Source organism: Macaca fascicularis, chromosome 2, assembly GCF_037993035.2.
Source record: "Macaca fascicularis isolate 582-1 chromosome 2, T2T-MFA8v1.1".
Lineage (NCBI taxonomy): Eukaryota > Metazoa > Chordata > Mammalia > Primates > Cercopithecidae > Macaca > Macaca fascicularis.
Window position 1 is genome coordinate 98,961,947 of NC_088376.1, and position 25,580 is coordinate 98,987,526.

Here is a 25,580-nt window from a genome sequence, read left to right on the forward strand (position 1 = left end):
ATCACTGCAAGCCTTGAAGGTGGAGCGGGGAAGAGTGATGAGGAATGTGGGTCACCTTAAGGAACAGAGGCTCCCAGCTGACACTCAGTAAGAAAACGGGGACCTAAGTCTTACAGGAACTGGATCCTGCCAACAACATGAGTGAGTCTGGAAGTCTTTGCAGACTTTCCCGGGAGGAACTCAGCCAGCCAACATCTTGGTTTTGGCCGTGTGAAACCAGTCAAGCTAGCCCACACGTCTAACCTGTGGACTGTGAGATAATAAATTCATGGTGTTTTAAGTCACTAAGTTTGTGGTCTTTCATTATGGCAGCAGTAGGAAACTAATACACATCATATACCAAAATTAGTTCCAAATGAATAAAAAATGTCAGTGTGAAAATGATACCACAGCAATAAAAAGGAACAAATTGCTGATAAAAACAGCAACAAGAAGAATCTCAAAAAATTTATGTTGAGCAAAAGAAGCCAGATAAAAGAACATAAACTGTGTGATTCCATTTAGATGACATTCTAGAACGGGCAAATCTAAGAAATCAGAACAGTGATTGCCAAAAAAAGAGAGGGAGACTGACTGGAAAGGGGTATCAGTGAACTTTCTGGAAGAATGGAAATGTGTATTTTGACATTGTGGTGGGGGCCACACAGGTGTGTATGTTTGTTAAAACTCATTGAACAGTAACTTAAAATCTGTGCCATTTATTACATGCAAATATCTCATTTTTTAAAAAGCACTGAGAAAAGGAAAAGCACTAGGGGAAAATACAGGTACAGATTTTAGACAACCTTCAACCACTCTAGGAAGACATTTGGCAATACCTAATAAAGTGACACATACATATGGCCTTTGATCCAGCAACTGACTCTATTTCTGGGAATGGATCTTACAGACTGACTGCATACATTGGAAATGGCAAATGTATAAGATCATTCACTGTCATGTTGCTTGTAATAATAAAAGACTGGGACCAACTTTAATACCCATCAACGGGGGATTGGTTCAATAAATTGAAGTGCAGCACCCCCACCCAAAAACAAAATATTAATCAAATGTTAAAAAAAAAAAGAATGAAGACAGTTCTGTATATTGATCTAGGATAACCTCCAAAATATATTTGAAAAAGGAAATGCAGAATAGTGTGTATATTATGCTCTCTTTTGTGCCGAAAGAGAGGGGCTGAATAAGAATACATATTAATATTTGCAGCCAAGTGCAGGGGCTCATGCCTGTAATCCCAGCACTTTGGGGGACCAAGACAGGTGGATCACTTGAGCCCAGGAGTTCCAGACCAGCCCGGGCAACACAGTGAGACCTCATCTCTACAAAAAATACAAAAATTAGCTGGGCATGGTGGCACACACCTATAGTCCCAACTACTCAAGAGGCTGAGGCAGAAGGATCACTTGAGCCCAGGTCAAGGCTGTAGTTAGCCATGATCACACCACTGCACTACAGCTCGGACAACACAACAAGACCCTGTCACAAAAAGAAAGAAAGAATATATATTTGCATTTGCTTATATATGCATAAAGAAATTCTGGGCCAGGTGTGGTGGCTCACACTTGTAATCCCAACACTCTGGGAGGCCAAGGTGGGAGGATCACTTAAGCCTAGGGGTTTGAGGTTACAGTGAGGTATGATTGTACCACTGCACTGCAGCCTAGGTGACAGAGCAGGAGAATCTGTCTCTTAAAAAAAAAATCTGGAAAGATCCACTAGAAATAAAATTATTTACCCTTATTGGGAGGGTGGGGCAGAGAACACAGGAGAGAGACTTTTCTTCATAACCTTTTCATATATTGTTAGATTATTTAATTACATAAATCCAAAAAAGCTTTAGTGTAGTTTTATGTAATCTTCACAACTGAGGTCATTCTAATGATACCAAAAGCAGAAATCATAAAGAAAGTAACAGACATGAATCCATGACAATTACAAACTCCTATATATCAAAAGGCACTGAAAATACTTTAAATCAACATGGTTATGGGTAGAGATTCACTCACATACTGCCATGGCAGGATAAAGCAGTACAGCATCTGTCTGTAGAAATGTTAAATGCACAGCTGAGTGCAGTGGCTCACGCCTGTAATCCCAGCACTTTGGGAGGCGGAGGTGAGTGGATCACTTGAGATCAGGAGTTCGAGACCAGCCTGGCCAACGTGGTAAAACCCCGTCTCTACTAAAAATGCAAAAAACAGCCAGGGGCGGTGGCGCGTGCCTTTAATTCCAGCTACTCAGGAGCCTAAAGCAGGAGAATCGCTTTAACCCGGGAGGTGGAGGTTGCAGTGAGCCGAGATCGCACCACTGCACTCCAGCCTGGGCAACAGAGCAAGACTCCATCTCAAACAAACACACACACACACACACACACACAAAAAACCTATGAGTTAGAGCTATCAGAGTGTCAAAATATGCAATTGACGTGAATAAAGCAAACTGGAGAGCAATTTGGAGAGCAACTTGGAGAACGAGTTGAAGAGCTTAAGGATGTATGTGTGTATACTTCATCTATAGAGAGATTTCTGACTTAAACTAGTAAGAGCAGTGATCTTCGGGGAACAGATCTGGGAATGGGAAGAATGCTACTGAACTATGAGAGAGTATATTTTTCTGTTGTTTTAGGTCATCTAATTTGTGGTAATTTGTTATTGCAGCCCTAAGTAACTAATACACCACCACTCTGAATACATTCACAGAACCATATAAATAGAAAAAAATGCAATGAAGTGTGGGATATGATGAGGTTTCTCTTCAAATAGCCTGATCAATCCTTTATTCTTTAATTCATAGTACCCCCCCCAGCCCCTTTTTCTCTTTTTTTCCTCCTTTCTTTGTTACATGCCCAGATATGCCACAGTACCAGGTGTTATCAGTACTAGCTCACATTCCTTTCCTTATTTGGAAAGAAGACTAGCTCTCTACTCATTGCGGATACCCCTTCCCCTTTCCCCTCTCTCCCTTACGTGCCCGCCTTATCTAAAAAACGTTCAAATGTTTAACCAACCAGGATTAGTTTAGAATTTACGACCCGAACCCGGCCAATGGGGAAAGGGTACAGGGGCAGGACTTGCATCAGGAATAAAGGCTCTTGTGCCCCTTTGTTCAGTTGTGCTCTGACCATCACTACCCAGTTAGGGTGAGAGACCTGGGTTCACTTACTCTTTTCAGTCGTTCAGCAGCTGGCTTCTATGGTAACCATCCTGGCACTCTCCAGTGCTGCCTGAAGGCCAAAGGGTGAACAGGGCTGGCTGCCTTGCCTGAAGGTGACTGGCCAAGGAGGCACCCCTCTGCGCAGAAGTACGATTGCTTTGCTAAGAATCCTCTGTTTGAGTGTTCAATCTCCTTAGGACTTTGAATGTTATTCCCAACAGAAGTGAGATGGTCGGACTACAATTTCTAGAGCAAAGAACCCAAAGCTAAGAGATTAGGGGGCCTCGAGCCAGGCCCCACAGCAGTGAGCACCAGAGGGGAAACCCAGGCTTATCTCCTAGCACCCACCCCAGCACCCTGGTCCACGCTACCTGTCACCTGCAATTTCTGGGTGGGCAGGAAAGACAGGCCTAGATCCCAGGGCTTGCCCCTGGTTCATGGTGTTTCAGGTTAATGACATAGGGGCCATGGTGATCCCTGCATGTTATTTGAGTATAATCCCTGCAACATTTACAGAACCTTTGCTTTGTTTACCCAGTAAGGAGAAAATATTTGGTAAAAACATAGCCCTAGTATTTGCCTATTTTTCAAAGGGGTTCCTGAAATTACTAATCAATTAAGCAGCTACAGCTGAGAAAGTCTGTGGGACTCAAGACCTTGCCCCACTTCCCAAGCTAAGCTAGGCTGTGAGGATGAGGGGTGGGACAGGTCAGACTGTGATGTCTGGAAATGGCCCCAACTCTTTCTACTGTGATTGTTCCTTTAGGAAACAGGGCACTTGCTCAGGGGTCCTAAGAAATCCTTTTCAGCTGGAAGGCAGTATCACCATGGTAGGTATGCTCTAGATGGCTGCTCGGCTCATTGCAAAGGCCTTCCAGGGCACAGCCAAGGTACACAGAGGCAGGCCAGGGCCTTGTGTGTGCTCCATGGGCCAGACCTGCCAGGACAAGGCCCTTTCCTGGGAGTTTCTGAACTAGAATTTTGGGAAGAGTCCGCTTGTGTTGGAAGCTGAGATGGGAGGCTCCAGAGGGTTGCAGCCTTACTTCCTACCCTAAGAAGCCAACTTCTGGGATCAAAGAATACAATGCCTGTGCCCAGAGAGAAGAAAGGCAGAAAGTGGGGCTCCTACAGCCCCCAAATTCCACATTCCATTGCCCTGAGGCCCAGCTGCTCCCTACCCCTTCCTTGGTTACTAAGCACCCTTCAAGAACTTTCCTCCTTCTAGACAGAAGGAGGCCAAATTTAGACAAATGGTTTGGTTATTTTTTCTCTCATTCATTAAAAAGGAAGGAAGCAAGGAAAAGTGACCTGCCTGTTTCACCCTTCTCTACAGCTTCACATTAGACAAGCGTCTATAATACCAGAGGTGTCCTACCCTCACCCCACCCTGGGTATCTCTAGTCACAGTATTCCTTCCTGCAGTACCTGACAAGGCCTCAGAATCCTTTGTGAAACATTCATTCCGTGGCCACATGTTCACGCCCCAGATGAATGCTATGTGCCATTCCCAATTTACATGACAACAAAGACTTGGGCCAAAAAATCAACTTGTGCATTTAAGCACAAGCATCCAGAATGTCCTAGCTAGGAAACAACAAGCCAAAGACACACAGTCACCTGTTCTCGGGCTCATTCCCAGCTTGCCTCCCTTAGGAGGCATGCAGGCTCCAGAATAGCTATCCCTGAGCTGGGGTCACACTCACCTCCCAGAGGTATCTTCCTTGCCAGGCTGGATTACTACAATCTTGGCCTTTTCATTGCTCTCCCTGGCCCACCCTCACCCAGCTCCAGCTTGGCCTCTTCGCCACAATCTGTAAGACAGTCCCCAAGACCATCAGATCATGTGCTATGTGTCCAGGTTTAAAAAGACCCCAAGATCGGCCAGGCGTGGGGGCTCACGCCTGTAATCACAGCACTTTGGGAGGCGGAGGTGGGTGGATCACGAGGTCAGGAGTTCGAGACCAGCCTGGCCAACATGGTGAAACCCTGTCTCTACCAAAAATACAAAAATTAGCCAGTCGTGGTGGTGCACACCTGTAATCCCAGCTACTCAGGAGGCTGAGGCAGGAGAATCATGTGAACCTGGGAGGCAGAGGAGGTTACAGTGAGCCTAGATTGTGTCACTGCACTCCAGCCTGGGTGACAGAGCTAGACTCCGTCTCAAAAAAAAAAAAAAAAAACAAAAAAAAACAAGATCACCCAGGCCCCCAACCCCATCTGCCTCCCAGCACAATTGCCATGAACATCAGCTCTTCCCCAAGGGACTTTCAGATTCTCTAGGTCCTTCTCCCTCCCTCCACTCTAACCCCCTCCAAACCTCATGGTCTCCCTGCATGCCCACCCTGGGAGGGTCAGGGGCCACAGTCACTGCTGCTGCTCTTTAACGCACCTCTATAAGGTTCTGTGTGTAGGTTTTATACTACTTAACCCCCTGAATTATGATTTACTCGTTCTTTTGCCATATTATTTCCCACCCTGCCTGTATGTTTGGGGCACTGTGCTGGTCTCAACAGCTCTGTGCCAGACACTAATTTGTTTTACTGCTTTCCCTAGAAGCCTGAATTCTTTTTTTTTTTTTTTTGAGACGGAGTTTTGCTCTTGTTGCCCAGGCTGGAGGGCAATGGCGCGATCTCGACTCACTGCAACCTCCGTCTCCCGGGTTCAAGTGATTCTCCTGTCTCAGCCTCCAGAGTAGCCGGGATTACAGGAGCATGTTAACACACTCGGCTGATTTTTGTATTTTTAGTAGAGACGGGGTTTCATATTGGTCAGGCTGGTCTCAAACTTCTGACCTGAAGTGATCTGCCCATCTCAGCTTCCCAAAGTGCTGGGATTACAGGCATGAGCCACCACCGCACATGGCCGAAGCCTGAATTCTTAAGGCAAAAACTAAGTCTTAGTAAGCCTTATTATTTCTGCAATCCAAGGGCTCAGCATTTGTTGCATGAATAAATGAATCTCTGGCCACTTCCTTTTTTTTTTTTTTTTTTTTTTTTTTGAGACAGAGTCTGGCTCTGTTGCCCAGGCTGGAGTGCAGTGGCCGGATCTCAGCTCACTGCAAGCCCCGCCTCCCAGGTTCACGCCATTCTCCTGCCTCGGCCTCCCGAGTAGCTGGGAGTACAGGCGCCCGCCACCTCGCCTGGCTAATTTTTTTTTGTATTTTAGTAGAGATGGGGTTTCACCGTGTTTGCCAGGATGGTCTCGATCTCCTGACCTCGTGATCCGCCCGTCTCGGCCTCCCAAAGTGCTGGGATTACAGGCTTGAGCCACCGCGCCCGGCCTCTGGCCACTTCTTACTTATCAGAGGCAGATGATTAAACTGGAGGACTAGAAAAGAAATAAAAGTTTGGGGGATTTAATTCAAACTAGATTATTTCACTGGTGTTACTGGATTTCTGGCCATTTCCTGTAAAACCAAGAAATGCTGAACAGTCAGCAGTTCCTTGGAGAAAGATACAAAGTTTTAATAAAAGCCAACCACACAAAGTACAAACCAGAAACAACCAGGTAAGTCCAATCAAAATACAATCACCAAAGCTGTTAGCTACTTGGGGAAAACAAAGGAAAAAGATGTATACAAATTAATAATCACCTGTTGAGAATCTAATGGTCAGCAAACAAGGTCACATATCCCCAGGAGCAATTCTAGTCCTGGAGATTCAGAAATGCTAAAAGCAAAGAACAATCCTGGAGGATCAGCGGCTCCTAGCTTTTTGGAACTGGAGAACAGTAACATTTGCACACATGAAAAAAGAAAAGGGATAGGCGTGGTGGCTCACGCCTGTAATCCCAGCACTTTGGGAGGCCAAGGTGTGAGGATGATTTGAGGCCAGGAATTCAATACCAGCCTGGGCAACATAGCAAGATCACATTTCCACAAAAAAAGTAAAAGTTAGCCATGCATGGTGGTGCATGCCTGTAGTCCCAGCTATTCAAGAGACTGAGGTGAGAGGATCATTTGAGATGGAAGAGGTCAAGGCTGCAGTGAGCTGTGATCGCACCACTGCACTCCAGCCTGGGTGACAGAGTGAGACCCTGTCTCAAAAAAAGAAAAAAAGCCGGGCGCGGTGGCTCACGCCTGTAATCCCAGCACTTTGGGAGGCCAAGGCAGGCGGACCACGAGGTCAGGAGATTGAGATCATCCTGGATAACACAGTGAAACCCTGCCTCTACTAAAAATACAAAAAAATTAGCCAGGCTTGGTAGCCGGCGCCTGTAGTCCCAGCTACTTGGGAGGCTGAGGCCGGAGAATGGCGTGAACCCGGGAGGCGGAGCTTGCTGTGAGCTGAGATCCGGCCACTGCACTCCAGCCTGGGTGACAGAGAGAGACTCCGTCTCAAAAAAATAAATAAATAAATAAATAAATAAATAAATAAATAAATAAATAAATAAAAATCTGTGTTAACAACCCATAGGACAGAAGAGGTGTACAAAGAGTAAAGGTTATTGGGAAAATCAGAAAAGAGGCCTTTAAAATTAAAATAAAATTCCTGCAAAAGCCAGCCCAAAGAATAACCAATAAGTTAGCATTCCACACTGTTTCAAGACAAATGATTTAGTTAAGCATCAGCCAACCACAGGTTACTCATAAATCTTGACTCAAGTATCTGTGCTAGGCCCAAGTTGCCCAATAACTGCCATTTTTCCTTCATGGCTCCCATTGTTTATGTAGTGTCCCAGGAGCGATGAAGCTGGGAGCAGCCCTAAAAAGGGAGTACACCAGGTACTCCAGTGACAGCCGTTAAAAATATGTTTTCTAATCAAAGGAGAACTTGGGCTTTGATAATAGCAGCCCAGGAATCTCTCCACCCAGAACCTTCTCCAAACCTCTATGTAACACTTTAAATGCTAACTAATGCCCTTCATTCCACCTCCCAACCCGGAAACCACAGCAATTTGCTTCCTCCTCAATCTGAGAGGCAAGTCAAACCCAGCAGAGAGGTGAAAACACCTGTCACTGCTGCATAGGGAGGGTCTGGAGGTGTCCAGGAGCTCCCCATAGGTAAAACAATCTCCCATGGACAAGGACATCTGAAGGGTGGCCCCTTAGCAGCACTGGGAGAATCAGAGTTCTAGCCTCTGTCCTTTTTTTTTTTGAGAGGGAGTCTCTTTCTGTCGCCCAGGCTGGAGTGCAATGGCATGGCATGGTCTCCTCAGCTCACTACAACCTCCACCTCCTGGGTTCAAGCGATTCTCCAGCCTCAGCCTCCTGAGTAGCTGGGATTTCGGGTTGCCCGCCACCACCCTCGGCTAATTTTTTGTATTTTTAGTAGAGACGAGGTTTCACCATGTTGGCCAGGCTGGTCTCAAACTCCTGACCTCAGCCTCCCAAAGTGCTGGGATTACAGGTATGAGACACCGGGCCCACCCATTCTAGCCTCTGTTCTAACTCTAGTTCATAGTTTCCTGATACATACATAGGGACTTGAACTTTACCTTGAAAAAACTGTGGACTTTGGCCAGGCTGGAAGATGTATTTATCCACACTCCCAGCCTCCAGAGTCAAAACTTCTAAATAAAACACAGAGCTGGCCAGGTGTGATAGCTCACACCTATAATCCCAGCACTTTGGGAGGCCGAGGCAGGCAGATCAGCTGAGGTCAGGAGTCCGAGACCAGCCTGGCCAACATGGTGAAACCCTGTCTCTAAAAATACAAAAATTAGCCAGGCACGGTGGCTTACCCCTGTAATCCCAGCACTTAGGGCGGCCAAGGTGGGCGGATTGCCTGAGCTCAGGAGTTCGAGACCAGCCTGGGAAACATGGAGAAACCTGATCTCTACCAAAATACAAAAAAATTAGCTGAGCGTGGTGGCACGTGTAGTCCCAGCTACTCAGGAGGCTGAGGCAGGAAAATCACTTGAGCCCAGGAGGCAGAGGCTGCAGTGAGCCTGGATTGTGCCACTGTACTCCAGCCTGGGCAACAGAGCAAGACTCCATCTCAAAAAAAAAAAAAATACAAAAATTAGTTGGGCATTGTGGCATGTGCTGGTCATTGCAGCAGGAGTCTGAGGCAGGAGAATCACTGTAACCCAGGAGGTGGAGGCTACAGTGAGATGAGATCGCACCACTGCGCTCCAGCCTAGGTGACAGAGTGAAACTCAGTCTCAAAAATAAATAAATAAATAAATAAATAAATAAATAAAACACAGAGCTGTGTGTATACACAGGCACACAAACACATTTTCCATGGCCTCTAACCTCATGTAGAATAAAGCCCGAATAGTTCAGATTCCCATTCTAACACACACACACACACACACACACACACACACATACACGCCTCTGCTTACCTTTCTAGTATTCTCTAACACTATGTGCCCACCATAATTTAGCCACGACCCCAAATTCATGTGGCTCCCTCCCATTCACATGACTTTGCACAGCAGTATTAACAGGGTTGGGGACCAGTCCCAGAAGGAAGATGTAAGGATATATGTTTTCCTCATAGAAGAGAAAATCCAGAAATCTGGGATCAAGTCCCACTTTTCTCTCTCCCAGGCCTGGTGTCAGGTGGTAAATTCACTTAATTTCTAGGCCTCAGTTTCCTTACTAGAAAACAAGGACAATATCACATACATACATGACTGAACTCCTTGTTTCCTCAGACGGTCAACAAATATTGATTGGTCCCTACTGTGTGCCAGGTACTCTGCTAGATGCTTGAGCTCTGTGAAACAGCAACAATAACAAAAAACACTGCTGCCCCTTCATGAAGCTCACATTCCAGTACAGGTACGTCTGTAGAATGGGACTTGCTCAAAATATTTATGTGGGAATGAAATACAATAATACATGAAACACAGTTAACATAGAGCCTGGCACAGGGTAAACTATTATTATTATGTTGATGTTTAGGGTCTAAGCTCTTTTGTTCACTTTTTTTTTTTTTTTTGACACAGAGTCACACGCTGTAGCCCAGGCTTGAGTACAGTGGAGCAATCTCGGCTCACTGCAATCTCAACCTCCCGGGTTCAAGCGATTCTCCTGCCTCAGCCTCCTGAGTAGCTAGGACTACAGGTGTGCACCACCATCCCTCGCTAATTTTTTTTATTTTTTAGTGGAGATAGAGTTTCACCATGTTGGCCAGGCTGGTCTCAAACTACAAACCTCAGGTGATCCACCCGCCTCAGCCTCCCAAAGTGCTGGGATTACAGGCATGACCCACCACACCTGGCCCACCTTATTCTTAGTAAGAAGCTGCTCCTTTAACCTGAATGTCCCTCTCTCCCTCCTGGCAACCCTAATCTGCCTGCTAGAAGTGCTCTTCACCTGTTTAGGTACAGCTCAAAACTGACCTCCCATCTTTCCTTCTGGGAAAGATTCAGGAGCTGGGAAGTCTCTTAGAGTGCTTGTCTGCACCTCCACTAATCCTTTCCCACAGGTCTACATGATATTAACTCTGTTCTGTCACAATTAGCAGAGCCTATGTCTTATGTATTTACATCCTCCATAGCCCAATACGGACCCTTGGACATATCTGAGGAGCAGAACTGACTTGAAAGCAAGTAGAGGTGAGAAAAGTAAGAAGAAACAGCATATTAGAGCAACAGTCTGGGGGCCAGATTATAGATAGCCTTAGTACCTGGCCAATGAGTTCAGGCCAATGAGTCCCTAGAAGTCATCAATGATTGAGCCCCTGGGTAGAGCGGACCTTCATGGGCAGAAGATGAGCTATTCTAAGGGTGAGCAAAAAAGATTGCCCTGGTGGCCACAGCTGAACATGAAGGATGAGCCCATCCAAGGTCAAGACTGTTCTCCGTGCGTTCTTGTCCCAGTGAATCAAGATCACCCAATATAGTGCTATAATTCTCTATATTTTATGTGTTGTGTACTACTGGCCTGGTTTCCTTCAAAATACCATCACCGATTTTTAGGACTGGGAATACTGCCCTCTTTCCAAGTGCTAGGAGGATCCAGTGCTTAAAAAATAAAAACATCCCAATCTAAATGTTGCTGGAACTTCAAAGACAGATATAGCTAAACCCAGATTTAGCTTGGCTCCAAAAGACACACAGGAGTCCCACCAGCCCACCAGGCTCACAGGAGCTGAGACAAGCATGCTATGGTGAGTGCAGGGTAGGCACTGACACCGAGGCTTAACATCTAAACAAAAGATGGAATTGATTCAGGTAAACTGAGTCCAGGGTATCTTAGGCAAAGGTTATTCACACTTCCAGATTTTCAACAAAAACAAACAAGGCAATACTTATGCAGCAGAATGAACCTCGCTAACCAAAGGAGTGACCAAAGGAGTAACCACTCTTGGCTGGGCACTGTGACATTTTTGTGTTCCAAAGATGCCTGTTTATCTGGTTCAGTACTTTCTTTTTTAAAGCTTAAACTTAACCATTCTTCCCATCGCTGTAACCGGCCCAAGTATCAATCTTCGCTGTAACTGTTACAGTGTCATCTTTGCTGCCCCAAATCTTTCTTTCTTATAAAGATTTCATACAAGGGTGCTTTTGGCCTTGGGAACCTCGGGCGGCACTCCAAGGAAATTTGTTTTAAAAGCAGTGAGCCTGTGGTCACTCTGAGGGCAAGGCACTGATGGGTCAGCCCCACCTCCCTGTCTGGAAAGGCAGTAGAGGGTTCATTCCTCAAGGTCAAGAAAACCAACACCACATACTTGATAACGGCCAGAGAGGCCCACACCTCAACCACCACTTCAGTTCTTAAAACCCTCCTCTTCAGATCACTTTACCTTCCCCAAACAGGGGGCCTGCAGGCTCTACTTGGCTACTAAAATAATCTTCATCCCCAAAAGCAAAGACAAAATAATGTGGGCATGTACTATAGAAATGGGTCTTTGGTAGTAACTTCAGGAAAACGGAAGCAACCAGCAGAGAGAAGTTTAATATTCCCACAAGGCCAGTCTCTATTTGGTTCCTGAGAGCCATGGACTGGGAAGTCAAGAGATAAGTTGTCTAATCCCAGATCTAACACTAACTTGTAGCTAATGACTAACAAGTGATGGCCTTTCTGGGCCTTAATTTCTTCATCTATAAAATGATCATGGTCCAGCTCTTGATTGCAGCTGTGAAATTCTGAGACAAGACCCAAAGAATCCTTTTAGAAAACTGTGAATCCAAGTTTGCAGTAGCATTGCAGCATCTTCCTTTCTTCTTCCTCAAAAAAAAGAACAGGAGCTATCATGCCCCTACCTCCCTAGCGTTCACACAAGGCCCCACTGGGATCCATGCAGGAGGCCAGCTCTGTGTGGACACATAGCCAGAACGAAAGTAACCAGAAGCATCTGCGGTCTGTCTTTGCAGATGGTACTGGCTTGGACCACACAGCCATGTACTACAGTATTCTAATTACTCAAGTATGAATTTCAGTCTCCATCTCTCCTACACCAAGTCCTCACTTCCAAAGTCAATTCCCCAGTGAAATGCTGACAGTCTCCTCATACTCTGGGAGACTGGCCCAAACAGAACCTGTAGTTGCCCCATAAAGCTGGTCAGTCGGTCATAAAGTGAAGTTAACAATTTACAACCCGCTTTAAAAAAAAAAAAAAAAAAAAAAGAATGGACTGGCATGGTGGCTCTGGCGTGTAATCCCAGCACTCTGGGAGGCAGAAGCGGGTGGATCACTTGAGGTCAGGAGTTTGAGACCAGCCTGGCCAACATGGTGAAACTCCGTCCCCACTAAAAATACAAAAATTAGCCAGGTGTGGTGGCGCCCCACCCCCCACCCCATAATCCCAGCTATTTCAGAGGCTGCGGCAGGAGAATCGCTTGAACCCAGGAGGTGGAGGCTGCAGTGAGCCTAGATCGCCTCATTGCACTCCAGCCTGGATGACAGAGTGAGAATCCCTCTGGTGGGGGGTGAGGGGGCAATAGAATGGAAAATATCATTGTGCCTCACCCTGTAGAAAGAATAACTATACCATGAAGCTCTTGCTCCAATTTTACACGTGTACGTGTGGGTGTGTGTAGATATATGTGTATACATATAATATTACACACATATTATGTATATATACATTATATACATATAGGTGGGTGGGTGTGGATCTTGATCGAAAAAAAGACTTAGAAACCCATACATAGGTCAGTGGCAGTGGGATGTGACTCTGGGAGTGAATGCCACACACGCCTATCCCACCTCTACCCAGCCCCCCCCCCCCACCCCCTGCAGAGGATGCAAAAGCCAGCAAAGAGCATATGAACTCAAGCACCTATCCTGCAATCCTACACAAAACAGACCTGCCTGGAAAACAGTTGAAACAAACTCATGACCACCGCCCCAGCCCTCCAACACACACAAGGTAGTACATTTTTTTTTTCTTTCTATAAAGGACCAAACAGGATGCCATCAGGGTAACAGCCTTGTATCAAAAAGGATCCTGGCACTCAAAACGCTCAGCACGAGGGAGCAGGAGAGCATACCTATGATGGGAACACAAGGCCTTTGCTCCCAGCTATTCCTTCCCGCATAAGGACTAATTGAGCCAGCAGCAACTGGGCTGGAGCAGGTCGGGGGACTAGAGACCTCAGAGCCCCATTCTCTTTCTGTTTCTTAAATTTTTCTTTTATTTTCCAAATTGCACACTTCTATAAAAATTTTCCTAGGAAGCACCAAAGCTTTCAACCGCCCAGAAACACCCCCATCTGGGAGAAAAGGTGGCTCGCGCTGCACGCCAAAGATGGGCTCTGTCATCTCAGTCGGATTGCAAGTGCACAGGGCTACCCGCGGGACGGAGACAGGGAGTTGGGAGGAAACGCAGAGCGCCTCCCAGGTAACAGACTCCGAGCTCCGGTTCGGAAACGCTCTGAGGCAGAAGCAAAGGCTTCTAAAGACTCCGCTTCCCAGCCTTGGGTCCCTGCTACTACCTTGCCCCTAGACTCGGTGAGCCCAGGCTGATGGACCGTGCAGTCCAGTTTGAGCCAGCCCAGCAGCCCACAATCCGGCGGGCAGGGAAGAAGGCCTCCTACTGCCGGGAAGAGGCCAGCGCGCTCCAAGTTCCCCGCAAATTCCGCCCCTCCCGCCTGGCACGGTTCCCTTGCACCGCTGTGCTCCGCTCCCGGGCGCCAGCCCGCCAAGAGTGCTTGCCCCGGGGGCGCGTTCGCTGGTCAGGAACGTGCCGGCAGCCCCCGGGAACCCCCGAAGATGCGGAGGTGGGCCCAAGAGCAGAGGCTTCGATGCCGGGGTGGGAGCTAGGCAGGCCGCGCGCCGCCGCAGTCCTGTCGCAGCGCACGCCCTGGTCCCTCCGGACTGGAAAGGCCGGAGCAGTCCCCCGCGCCCGACCCCGCGCGACTGGCTCGGGTCTGCACCTAGATGGCTGTGGGCCCCACAGGGATGTCCCGGCGGGCCTGTTCGGCCGCTACCTCAGGGTCGCCAGTCCCCGCGCGCGGCCGCCTCCCGCCGGGAAGTGTGGCGGGCCCAGAAGGCCGAAGGTGCCCCGTGCTTCCCGCGCCACTACGCACCTAGCTGCCCGCGGGTCCCACATGGCTGCGGCCGGAGGGTCCGCACCAGGACCGCCGCCGCCTCGGGAAGCGCTTCCCTGTGGGCAGGGCGCGGCGGGCAGTGCGGAAGCCCGAAAGCTACCGGAGCCCGGGGCAGGGGCGGCGCGATGCAGAGGCGGCGCTCGGGGGCCCCTAGCTCGCTGGGGCTCCGCTACCCAGCCGCGATCAGAGGGGGCGGGGGGCGCAGGAACCCCGGCGCCCGGGCTGTGTGCAGCCGCAGACCTATTCCAAGTTTCCACGTAGTTGCGAGAGCCCAAAAACTGTCGCGTGCACGTCGCTGCTAAGTGGGAGGGGGTGTTTGTCATCGCGTTCAAAAGGGGCGTTTCGATGTCTCCCATCATGCAAGCGAGTGCTCCAGTGGTATGGCTCTCGGCCGCCTTTGAAAAACGAGTGCTTCGAGCCCTTTACCAGGAGGAACTAGGCACACAACCACCTCCGACACTCCTCGGGCATGCGAGAATTCGGCTTTCCTTAGAGGGGCCCACCGCCGTTGTCCGGGAGGTAAAGAAAGTGATCAGTCAACGGCCTCAGTGTGGCTTTTCTCTTTCCCTCGTTCCTCCCTCCAACAAAGGAGGTACGGAGAACAAGCCTCCTAGCTCCCACGGAGGAGGAGCTCAGGAGTCAGGCGAACATCAAGTACTTACTGTGTGCTCGCCCCTCCACTCTCGGGAGGCTGGGGGTCCGGGAGTGAAGGGGACAGCGAGACCGCAGGCTGCTCCAAGCTCACCGTCGTGTCCATGGCGAGTTAGTGCGCACAGGCCTGAACAGGCAGGCAACCAAATGAGGATCTTGCCTCGTCCTTCCACTTCCTGTAAGGGCAGTGATGATCTACAGAGTTGTGGGTCGGAAAGGACCACCTCAGGCTGCCACCTCCCCAGTAGTTCTCGGCCTGGGGAGCTGCACGTCCATCCGCCCACCGCTCCTGTTTGGTCTTCACAGCTTCTCTGGGCCTGGGAGTACTTTCCTACACGCCAGAGAATCCACCCAATCAGAGAGCTAAGCCCGCCGCCCTCTCCTGGGGCAAGGTTCGGCCTACACTGCATCCCAGTGGTTCGCCCATCCTTCTGGGGGACCATCATACCAGGCTGCCTGGTGGCGGGGAGGACACCACCAGAGCTTTAGCGAGGGGAACCACACATTTCAGTGAAGCAGAGAGGCTTTGGTGACACGTGGACACACCTAAGGCGCACAGTGTACTTCTCTGCACTGGTCATTCTGAGTTGTGAACTAGTCTCAGTCTAGCTAGTGGTCTCCTTGCTTCTAGAATCTCACAGAGGTTTCTTCTGTGCATTGATCTTCCCCAAACATCACGATGAATCACATGCAGTTCAAAAGTCATCAGTGGCACTCCATTGTCTCCTAGAGATCAGGTTAAGTAGCCGGGCATTTGAGATTCTTCTTCACAATCTTACCCCACATTTCCAATCTTGGCTTCCTCATGCAAACTCTATACTGCAGTGGTTCCCAGTCTTAGTTACACAATAGAATCACCTGGGGAGCTTAAAAACAGAGACAAGGCCGGGCAGGTGGCTCCCATCTGTAAACCCAGCACTTTGGAAGCCCCAGGCAGGCGGAATACTGGAGGTCGGGAGTTTGAGACCAGCCTGACCAACATGGAGAAACCCCATATCTACTAAAAATAAAGGAAAAAACAAAAAAAAACCAAAAAACGCGAGTGTTTGGCTTTTACTCCCAAATTGTCTAATTTAATTGGTATGGGTATGTCATGGGCATCAGGATTTTTTTTTTTTCTTTTTTTTTTTTTGAGACAGAGTCTTGCTTTGTTGTTCAGGTGATTCTCCTGCCTCAGCCTCCTGAGTAGCTGGGATTACAGGTGCCCACCGCCTTGCCTGGCTGAATTTTTTATATTTTTAGTAGAGATGGGGTTTCACCATGTTAGACAGGCTGGTCTCAAACCCCTGACCTCAAGTTATCCACCCACCTAGGCCTCCCCAAGTGGCTGGGATTATAGGCGTGAGCCACCACAGCCAGCCACATCAGGATTTTAAAAAGACTATAACATGCTGCAAAGTTTGGGAATCACTGCTAGCCACCAAATAGTTGGCTACTTGCTATTTCCCAGACATCATTGGCCCTTTCACTTTTAGGATACTTTCCATATCCTTCCTCCAATACTTTTCCCAGCATCCCTCAATTCTATATTTAAGAAAGCTCATGCCACCTCTTCTAGCATACCTCTTTCTATTTGTGATTTTTGGGTTTGTTCAGTTTGGGTTTTGGTTAGGTTTGGTTTTGGTTTGGGGTTTTTTGGTTAGGGGGGTATTTTTTGGTTTTGGAGATATTTTTGGTTTTGGTTTTGGATTTTTGTTTTGTTTTTCTTTTTGTTTTGGGGGGTTATTTTGTTTTGTTGTTGTTGTTGCTGTTTTTGTCAACTACAAGGCATCTACTTCCAGAAAGTCTAGCCAGTTTCTTACATCAAAGAGAGCAAGCCAAGGGATTAGTGACGGAGAGGAGGATTTAAAAAAACTGAAAAGGTCCTTTTACACTTTGACCACTCTTTCACTAGTTTTCATAAGCATCTCAGAATCTTGTTGTCATACATCTTCTTTTGATATCTTCACCATAGTCCTCAAAAGTCACATCAGTATCTTATCTTTCTTTTTAAAATTGTTTCTTCTCTGTCTTCTATTTTTATATTTTTATCAGTTATACATTCACAGTGAAAAGAGCAGGCCTCAGCCAGGCACAGTGGCTCACGCCTGTAATCCCAGCACTTTGGGAGTCCCAGGTAGGCAGATCACCCGAGACAAGAGTTCAAGACCAGCCTGACCAATATGGTGAAACCCCATCTCTACTAAACATACAAAAATTAGCTGGGCGTGGTGGTGCATGCCTGTAATCCCAGCTACTCTGGAGGCTGAGGCAGGAGAATCGCTTGAACCCGGGAGGTGGAAGTTGCAGTGAGCCAAGATTGTGCCACTGCACTCTAGCCTGGGTAACAGAGCGAGACTCCATCTCAATAAAAAATAATAAAAATAAAATAAAAGAACAGGCCGCTTTTCCCCTTCCACCTGACTTCTTCCCTAGAAACAACCACTTTTACATCTTTTACCTGATTATTTTGATGCCTATGCTCATATCTCTAAATAACGTTTATATTGCTACTTCTTGTTATTGGGGCTTTTTTTCCCCTCAGTTTTATGCATGATCAGGTAAAATTTTTGAGATTGTGCTTGTCTGAAAACCTTTATCCTTAATATAGTTTGGCTGGGTATAAAATTATCAGCTAGAAATCATTTTCTACCAGGCACGGTAGCTCAAACCTGTAATCCCAGCACTTTGGGAAGCCGAGACAGGAGGATCACCTGAGGTCAGGAGTTTGAGACCAGCTTGGCCAACATGGCAAAACCCTGTCTCTACCAAAAATGCAAAAATTAGCCAGGCATGGTGGTAGAAACTTGTAATCTCAGCTACTTGGGAGGCTGAGGCGGGAGAATTGCTTGAACCCAGGAGGTGGAGATTGCAGTGAGCCAAGATCACGCCACTGCACTCCAGCCTCAGCGACAGAGGGAGACTGCGTCTCAAAAAAAAAAAAAAAAAAAAAATAGAAATCATTTTCCTTCAGAATTCTGAAGTTATTACTTCAGTGACTTCTAGCTTCCAGTACTGCTGTTGGGAATTCTGAAAACATTCAATCACCAATCTCATTTATTTATTTATTTATTTATTTAGAGACAGAGTCTCACTCTGTCGTCCAGGCTGGAGTGCAATGGTGCAATCTCGGTTCACTACAACCTCCGCCTCCTGGGTTCAAGCATCAGTCACCAATCTTTTTATAGGACCTCTTCTTTTTTTAATCTCTGGAAGCATGAAGAATCTTCTTTTCCTCCCCAGTGTTTTGAAATTACACAATGATCTGCTTTGATGTGGGCCCATTCATTGATTCCACTGGGTACTGAGTGGGTTCTTTCAGTCTCAACACTCAAGCTCTTCAGTCTGGGAAAATATCTTGAATTATTTTATTGATGATTTTTTTTTCCTATTTTCTTTTTTTCTCTCTCTCTCTTTTTAATCCTATTATTCCTATAATATAGGATTATTTAAACCTATATTGAACTTCCAGGACTGATCTCTGTGATATAGTTGCTTGATTTTCAAATCACTTCTCTCCTATTTTCCATCTTTTTTGGCCTTTTTTGCTCTAGTTTCTGGGAGAGTTTCTCAACTTTATCTTCCACTTCTTCTTAATGAGTTTTCTGTTTTTGATATCATACTTTAACTTTTCTAAGAGCTCTTTTTTATTCTATGCATTCCTTTGTTGGAGTACTCCATTGTCTTTTCATGATTGCATATTTTTTATTATCTCCTTGTAGATGTTAATAGGGTTTTTTTTTCCTTTTGCATAGGCTCCATTCTCCATGATCCTTTTTCTGTTTCTGTTTTCTGTTTTGTTCCCCTTGTTATGGATTTTCCTCAGATGCTTAGCTACTCATTACTAACACTGGGGAACAAGATATCCATCAACAAAGAACTGATAATAAACTATGGTACATCCACATTGTGGGAAAATATGGAGCTGTACTAAGAAATGAGAAGTATCTCTATATAAGACTGTGGGCTGAAGGCCAGGAAATATTGCTAAGTGAGAAAAATCTAGACGAGAACAGTGTTTATAGTGTGCTACCTTTGAAGTAAGTTGAAGTGGGTATTTTTATGTGTTTGCTTATGATTTCTGAAAGAAACAATGGAAAGAAAACTAAAAACTGAGATATGTGGTTATAAGAAGGTAAGGGGTAGAGGAGACCAGGAGGGAAGCTAGGCTTCTTTAAATATGCCTTGTTTTATAGTTTTAGCTTCATAACCATATATGTATTTAACATAATTGAGAAGTTGTAAGTTTTTAAAAGCAGTTCCTAAAATTGGAAACAAACTGAGACAAACTAAACTCAACTGTATATCAAGTAGATAGCATAACTACACAAAAATTATTTCTAGTGACACAATATTTTGACTACAGGGATGTATTCTAAGGGAAAAAGATAACAAACAATAAAAATTTTGAATTTCATAGTCATATTTTTACTAAGTAATACTGGCACACTATTTTTAAAACATTTATTTAAAAATATTGCTTAGTATTTTTATTACTTAGTAATGAGTGTAAATTAGAATAAGCAAATAATTAATTATGACAATGTCTCATTCAAAACCAAGATTTTCAATATAAGAGAAAAATACAAATATAAAATGAAAGAAGTTGAGGGAAAAAACCTGTAATCTGAAAACTGAGTTAGAAATACCAGTATGGACTCATGATTTATTTCCTATCTCTATTCATTCTGTCCATCTTTGATATGATGTGGTATTACTGGGCTCATTAACAATGTGCACCTCTGGCACCCAGGAAGTGATCTCTAAACAACATTCTTCTCTACAAGAAACCAAGACTCTAAAGAAATTTACTGATTCTAAGTCTGGGGCAGAAATGTACAAGCTGAGCCTGGGACATTTTGTTGTTCCAGAAAGCAAAGAAGCTACCAAAGAGTAATGGGATTGTGTCCAGGGATCCTGCAAGCAACTTAAATGGGCTTCCACTGTTCAAACATGAGAAAGTAAGCATTAAAAAAGAAAAATCAGGGCCGGGCGCGGTGGCTCAAGCCTGTAATCCCAGCACTTTGGGAGGCCGAGGCGGGCGGATCACGAGGTCAGGAGATCGAGACCATCCTGGCTAACACGGTGAAACCCCGTCTCTACTAAAAAATACAAAAAACTAGCCGGGCGTGGTGGCGGCGCCTGTAGTCCCAGCTACTCGGGAGGCTGAGGCAGGAGAATGGCGTAAACCCGGGAGGCGGAGCTTGTAGTGAGCCGAGATCCGGCCACTGCACTCCAGCCTGGGCGGCAGAGCGAGACTCCGTCTCAAAAAAAAAAAAAAAAGAAAAAAGAAAAATCAGGCCTGGCGTGGTGGTTTGACTAATCCCATGCCTGTAATCCCAGCACTTTGGGAGGCCAAGGTGGGGAGGGATCACCTGAGCCCAGGAGTTTGAGACCAGCCTAGGAAACATGGAAAAACCCCGTCTTTACAAAAAATACAAGAATTAGTTGGGCATGGTGGCATGCGCCTGCAGTCCCAGCCACTCAGGAGGCTGAGGTGGGAGGATAGATTGAGCCTGGGAGTTCAAGACTACAGTAAGACGTAATGGCACCATTGCACTCCAGCTTGGGCAGCAGAAAGAGACCCTGTTTCAAAAAAAGAAAAGAAAAAGAAAAATCATTTTTCTAATTATATCATTCTTTCTGCATTTATTAGCTGGAATTATTTTATAAAGAACTATCCATCTACACCCATTTGGTTGCCCTGAAAAATAGTTCATATAGAAAAAGTGGGTTAAATGCTTTTTTCCCTTTATTTACCAGTTTCAGAAGGAGTTGGTACCCTAGGATTCAGCAAATTCTTTAAATGATTCACGGATTTAAAAAATACAGTCGGTGTACTTTAATCATTACAATATTTTTTTTCTGAATGCTCTGATTTCCCATATTCAAAAGGTGGGAGCCCATCTAGTCAGTGATTATCAATGGAGCAAAAAACACTAGGACAAAGGATAGATCTGGCCAGTGATTTTTAAATCTCATTTACCAATCCCAACATCATTAAAAGTGGGACAGCCAGATTTTATGTGCCTCCTGATGTGATGCAAAAGGAAGTACACAGCAACACGAATGAAGAACTTTTACCAAAAATATTGAATCTGAATTTAAGCAAGGCTCTAAACCAGAAGTTCTTAACCAGAAATCCATACACAGAATTTGGGAAGTCTGTGAATTTGAATAAGAACATAATTATCATCTTTATCTGCACTATTCTTTAACTGAAATTTAGCTTTGCCTTCGATTACACATGTAGGCAAAAACAAAGAAAAAACTAAAACTACAATAAAAGCAGTATCCAAAGCTTTGTCAACAATAGAAATCATGGATTCTTTCATATTCCATTACAGTGTTGTGGATACCCCAGAATATTGTTTTTGTTTACCTACTTTATAATTATGATTAGACCTACTGTTAGATCTTGTTGTTTAATGTATTAATAAAGAAGATATATTATATCAGAAATGAGTTATTTTTAATATGTTGAGAATTATAGTTCAATAGGGGAAATAGTTTTCTCTGTAATCCTATATATTTCATTTTATGCATTTAAAAATATTATCCTGGCTGGGCGCGGTGGTTCATGTCTATAATCCCAGCACTTTGGGAGGCCGAGGCGGGCGGATCACCTGAGGTCAGTAGTTTGAGACCAGCCTGGCCAACATGGTGAAACCCCATTTCTACTAAAAATATAAAAAATTAGTTAGGCGTGTGGCATAAGCCTCAAATCCCAGCTACTTGGGAGGCTGAGGCAGGAGAATCTCTTGAACCTGGGAGAGGGAGGTTGCAGTGAGCCGAGATCGCACCATTGCACTCCAACTTGGGCAACAAGAGTGAAACACTTTCTCAAAAATCAATAAAGAATAAAAATAAAAAGATTATCCTGAGCAGGGGTCTATGGATGTCATCAGATTGCTAAGAGGTTCATAACACATAAAAGGTTAAGAATCCCTGCTCTCGATCTACCAATTCTAATTTTTGTATTTTTAGTAGAGATGAGGTTTCTACATGTTGGCCAGGCTGATCTTGAACTTCTGGCCTCAAGTCATCTGTCTGCCTCGCCTCCCAAAAAGGTGGGATTACAGGCATGAGTCATTGTGCCTGGCCTATTTCCCGCTTTTCTAATAGCTTTCCAGCTTCCAGGCTTTTGTCGCTGTTGCCTTCTCTCCTGTTCTTCCTCTCCGTATGCCTTTTAACAATTTAGTGGGGTTTCAGGAGGGAGAAAAAAACAAATACTTGTTTTCAATTCACCAAAGTCCTACAATATTTTTTTAAATGGTTGAAAGTCCTGTCTTTTGGAGAATGTGCTCAATAATGCTTCTTCTCCCCATTCCACATCCCCCACTCCCATGCCTCCCTAGGCTTTTGCTCTCTGGCGCTCAGGGCCTTAGATTGCAGACAGATCAAGGGGTGATTTGTCTGGGCAACTGCCTATGCTACTCACCTCTAACAAGCCCCAAAACATTACTGGAAAGCTAACAAGATGAAGTAGTTTTATCTACCAAAACTCTGGAGAGAGTTTTATATGGGATTAGAAAGAGCATTTGGAAATACCAGTTGGTTTGGAGGCTGGAGGCAGGAGTGATGGAGAACCAATCCAAAGGACAAGTTCACTAACAATAGAAGGTGACTCAACTGCTTTTCAACGGGAATAGGTCCTATTAGATGCAGGGTTCTGCTTGTGATAAGCAGTGTAAGGAGTCAGGTCTGAAATAAAATTCCCTGGACCATAGAGGAAAGGCTAATATTCCAGCAAAGTCTTTGTCCACTGCCTTTGCCCAGACACTGCACAGTCTCTCCTCTATAGACAGACTGAACACAAATTTTAAAGTATTAATTTAAAAGGATAAGAAAACGATAAGAAAATCACCCAACCAGGGTGTCCACAGGTCTCTACCTTCTGAGTCTGTGGCTTATCCGTTACAATAATATCTTGAGGGCATTGTCTTGCCCCACCTATCTTTCTGCTTCTCACATGTGGTGGTTGGTTGAAAAAAGGTAAGCTCTTCTCATTTGAAAGTAACCAAGGACCAATTTTAATAACACTGAATAACTGAAAGTTGTCAGATAATCTTAGGGATGTAAGCAGGCCAGAATCATCACTGTCAAAAACATCAGCAGACTGGGCATGGTGGTTCACACCTGTAATCCCAGCACTTTGGGAGGCCGAGCTGGGTGGATCACTTGAGGTTAGGAGTTCAAGACCAGCCTGGCCAACGTGGTGAAACCCCATCTCCAGTAAAAATACAAAAATTAACAGCCGGGTGCTGTGGGTGGCTCATGCCTGTAATACCAGCACTTTGGAAGGCCGAGGTGGGCAGATCACCTGAGGTCGGGAGTTCAAAACCACCCTGACCAACATGGAGAAATCCCATCTCTACTAAAAATACAAAATTAACTGGGCATGGTGGCACATGCCTGTAATCCCAGGTACTCAGGAGGCTGAGGCAGGAGAATCGCTTGAACCCGGGAGACAGAGGTTGCAGTGAGCCAAGATCCCACCATTGCACTCCAGCCTGGGCAATGAGAGCAAAACTCCATCTCAAAACATAAAAAATTTAAAAAAATTAAAAAAAAAAAATTAGCTGGGTGTGATGGCAGGTGCCTGTAATCGCAGCTACTTGGGAGGCTGAGGCAGGAGAATCACTTGAACCCAGGAGGCAGAGGTTGCAGTGAGCTGAGGTCACGCCAGCCTGGGTAACAGAGCATGACTCTGTCTAAAAAAACAAAACAAAACAAAAAACAAAAACAAACAAACAAAAATACAAAATCAACAGAAACAAATGACTATTGAGTTATGCCATGGCAGACACTATACCAAGTGAAGACCACAGACCAAACTCTATATACCCAGATAGCTAACCAAGTAAAAAAGACAACTACTTACATGATCAGGAGCATGCAGTACAGAAATAAATATCAGTTGATTTTTTTTAAAGAGAAGAACTTAAATAATGCAAGTACAGGAGGAAGCACAATTTATCTTCACTCAACATTTCTGAAGCACTATTCTTTAAATTCCTTATGATAATGTAAGTTGTTCTTAAAACAGTCTTCTAAGAAGGGTATTAAAACCTGCATTTTACAGAAAGGAAAACTAAAGAAATTAAAAGTTAAGCAATCTGCTATATAACCAGTTGGTTAAAAGGCTAACGCTAGAAAATAGATACAAGTTCAGAATAGGCTTGGCTGTGTGTCTCTTGGACCCTGAGCTTAGTCCATCCTGGATTCTGATGCTCAAGTATGATGTCACTGGAGACCACTGAGAGCATTATCTATTACATATGCTTAGAGGCAGACAGGTTTATACAGCAGCAACAACAACAACAAAACAAACAAACAAACAAAAACACTGAAGCAGAAATTGTTTTCCATTTCAACTTCAGTGGAACTGATTCTTACCTTGTATAAGGGTAAGAATCTGAGAATGCCAATGAGGTGTGTCACATATGACACTAATCTATCCTGATAACATAGGAGGGGCAGCATGGACTATTTACAGTCCAACCTTGATATACACACACACATATATATGCCCTCACACAGATACCTTCGCCCACACAGAGAATTGCACATTCTTGAAAATGTATACATACACAAAGAGTAAACCAATGAACATGCTCACTCAAGTCCGTGAAGCTGCAACACACACACACACACACACACATACACACACTACTCTGTCTTCATTTCCCCATTTTGAATGAGCACAGCCATTCATCTATGAACCCATCAATGCTCTATCTGACCCCTGTCCTTAGCAGAAGCTACTTCTCTCAGTCTCTGAGCCAGCCCTGAGAGGGCAGATATATAATCAGTAGCCTTCACACTCACAGTCCTAACTACCTACTACACCCACATGGATGGGCTAATTCTGGTACCTCCCATACCGTTAGAACAGTGGTTCTCAACCAAGGGTGATTTTTCCCCCAGGGAATATTTGGCAAAGTCTATAAACATTTTCAATTGTCATAATTCTGCAGGAAGGGGAAAGGGTTCTTCTGACATCTGTTAGGTGGTGGCCAGGGATGCTGCTAAACAGTCTAGAACGGACAGGTCAGTACCCCACAACAATGAGTTATTCAGCCGAAAATGACAGTAAGGCCAAGGTTTGGAAACCTTGTCTTAGGAGGAGCAATGGGCAACTGTCCTGCCCTTAGCCACCACTAATAAACCACTTAGGCTGCTTCCTCCGAGATAACTGGCCATGGATACCAGGGACACAGCTATTCCGACCTGAGTGGGCAGGCACCTATCCCTAGGGCAGCCAATATGCAGATTATCCATTTTCCCCTGAGGCAAACTGGTGAGAAAGCTATGCCAACAGAGACCACAGCAATTTTCTGGAC

At 45.4% G+C, this 25,580-nt stretch overlaps 1 protein-coding gene across 5 annotated transcripts in view; it reads right to left on the bottom strand.

Moving 5' to 3' along the window:
* Window positions 1-15,384, bottom strand: part of TRANK1 (tetratricopeptide repeat and ankyrin repeat containing 1) — a 117,962-nt gene extending 102,578 nt beyond the window's left edge. For 4 of the 5 annotated variants that reach the window (XM_045386500.3, XM_005546621.5, XM_065540342.2 and 1 more), the window contains exon 1: window positions 14,584-14,851. In XM_045386500.3, coding sequence (XP_045242435.2) covers window positions 14,584-14,606 — 23 coding nt within the window. In that variant the 5' untranslated portion in view covers window positions 14,607-14,851. Of the gene's footprint in view, window positions 1-14,583; window positions 14,852-15,266 lie in introns of those variants that run through there. The other variant, XM_015445636.4, reaches the window with a different exon arrangement.
* Between the last annotated feature and the right edge of the window lie 10,196 nt (window positions 15,385-25,580).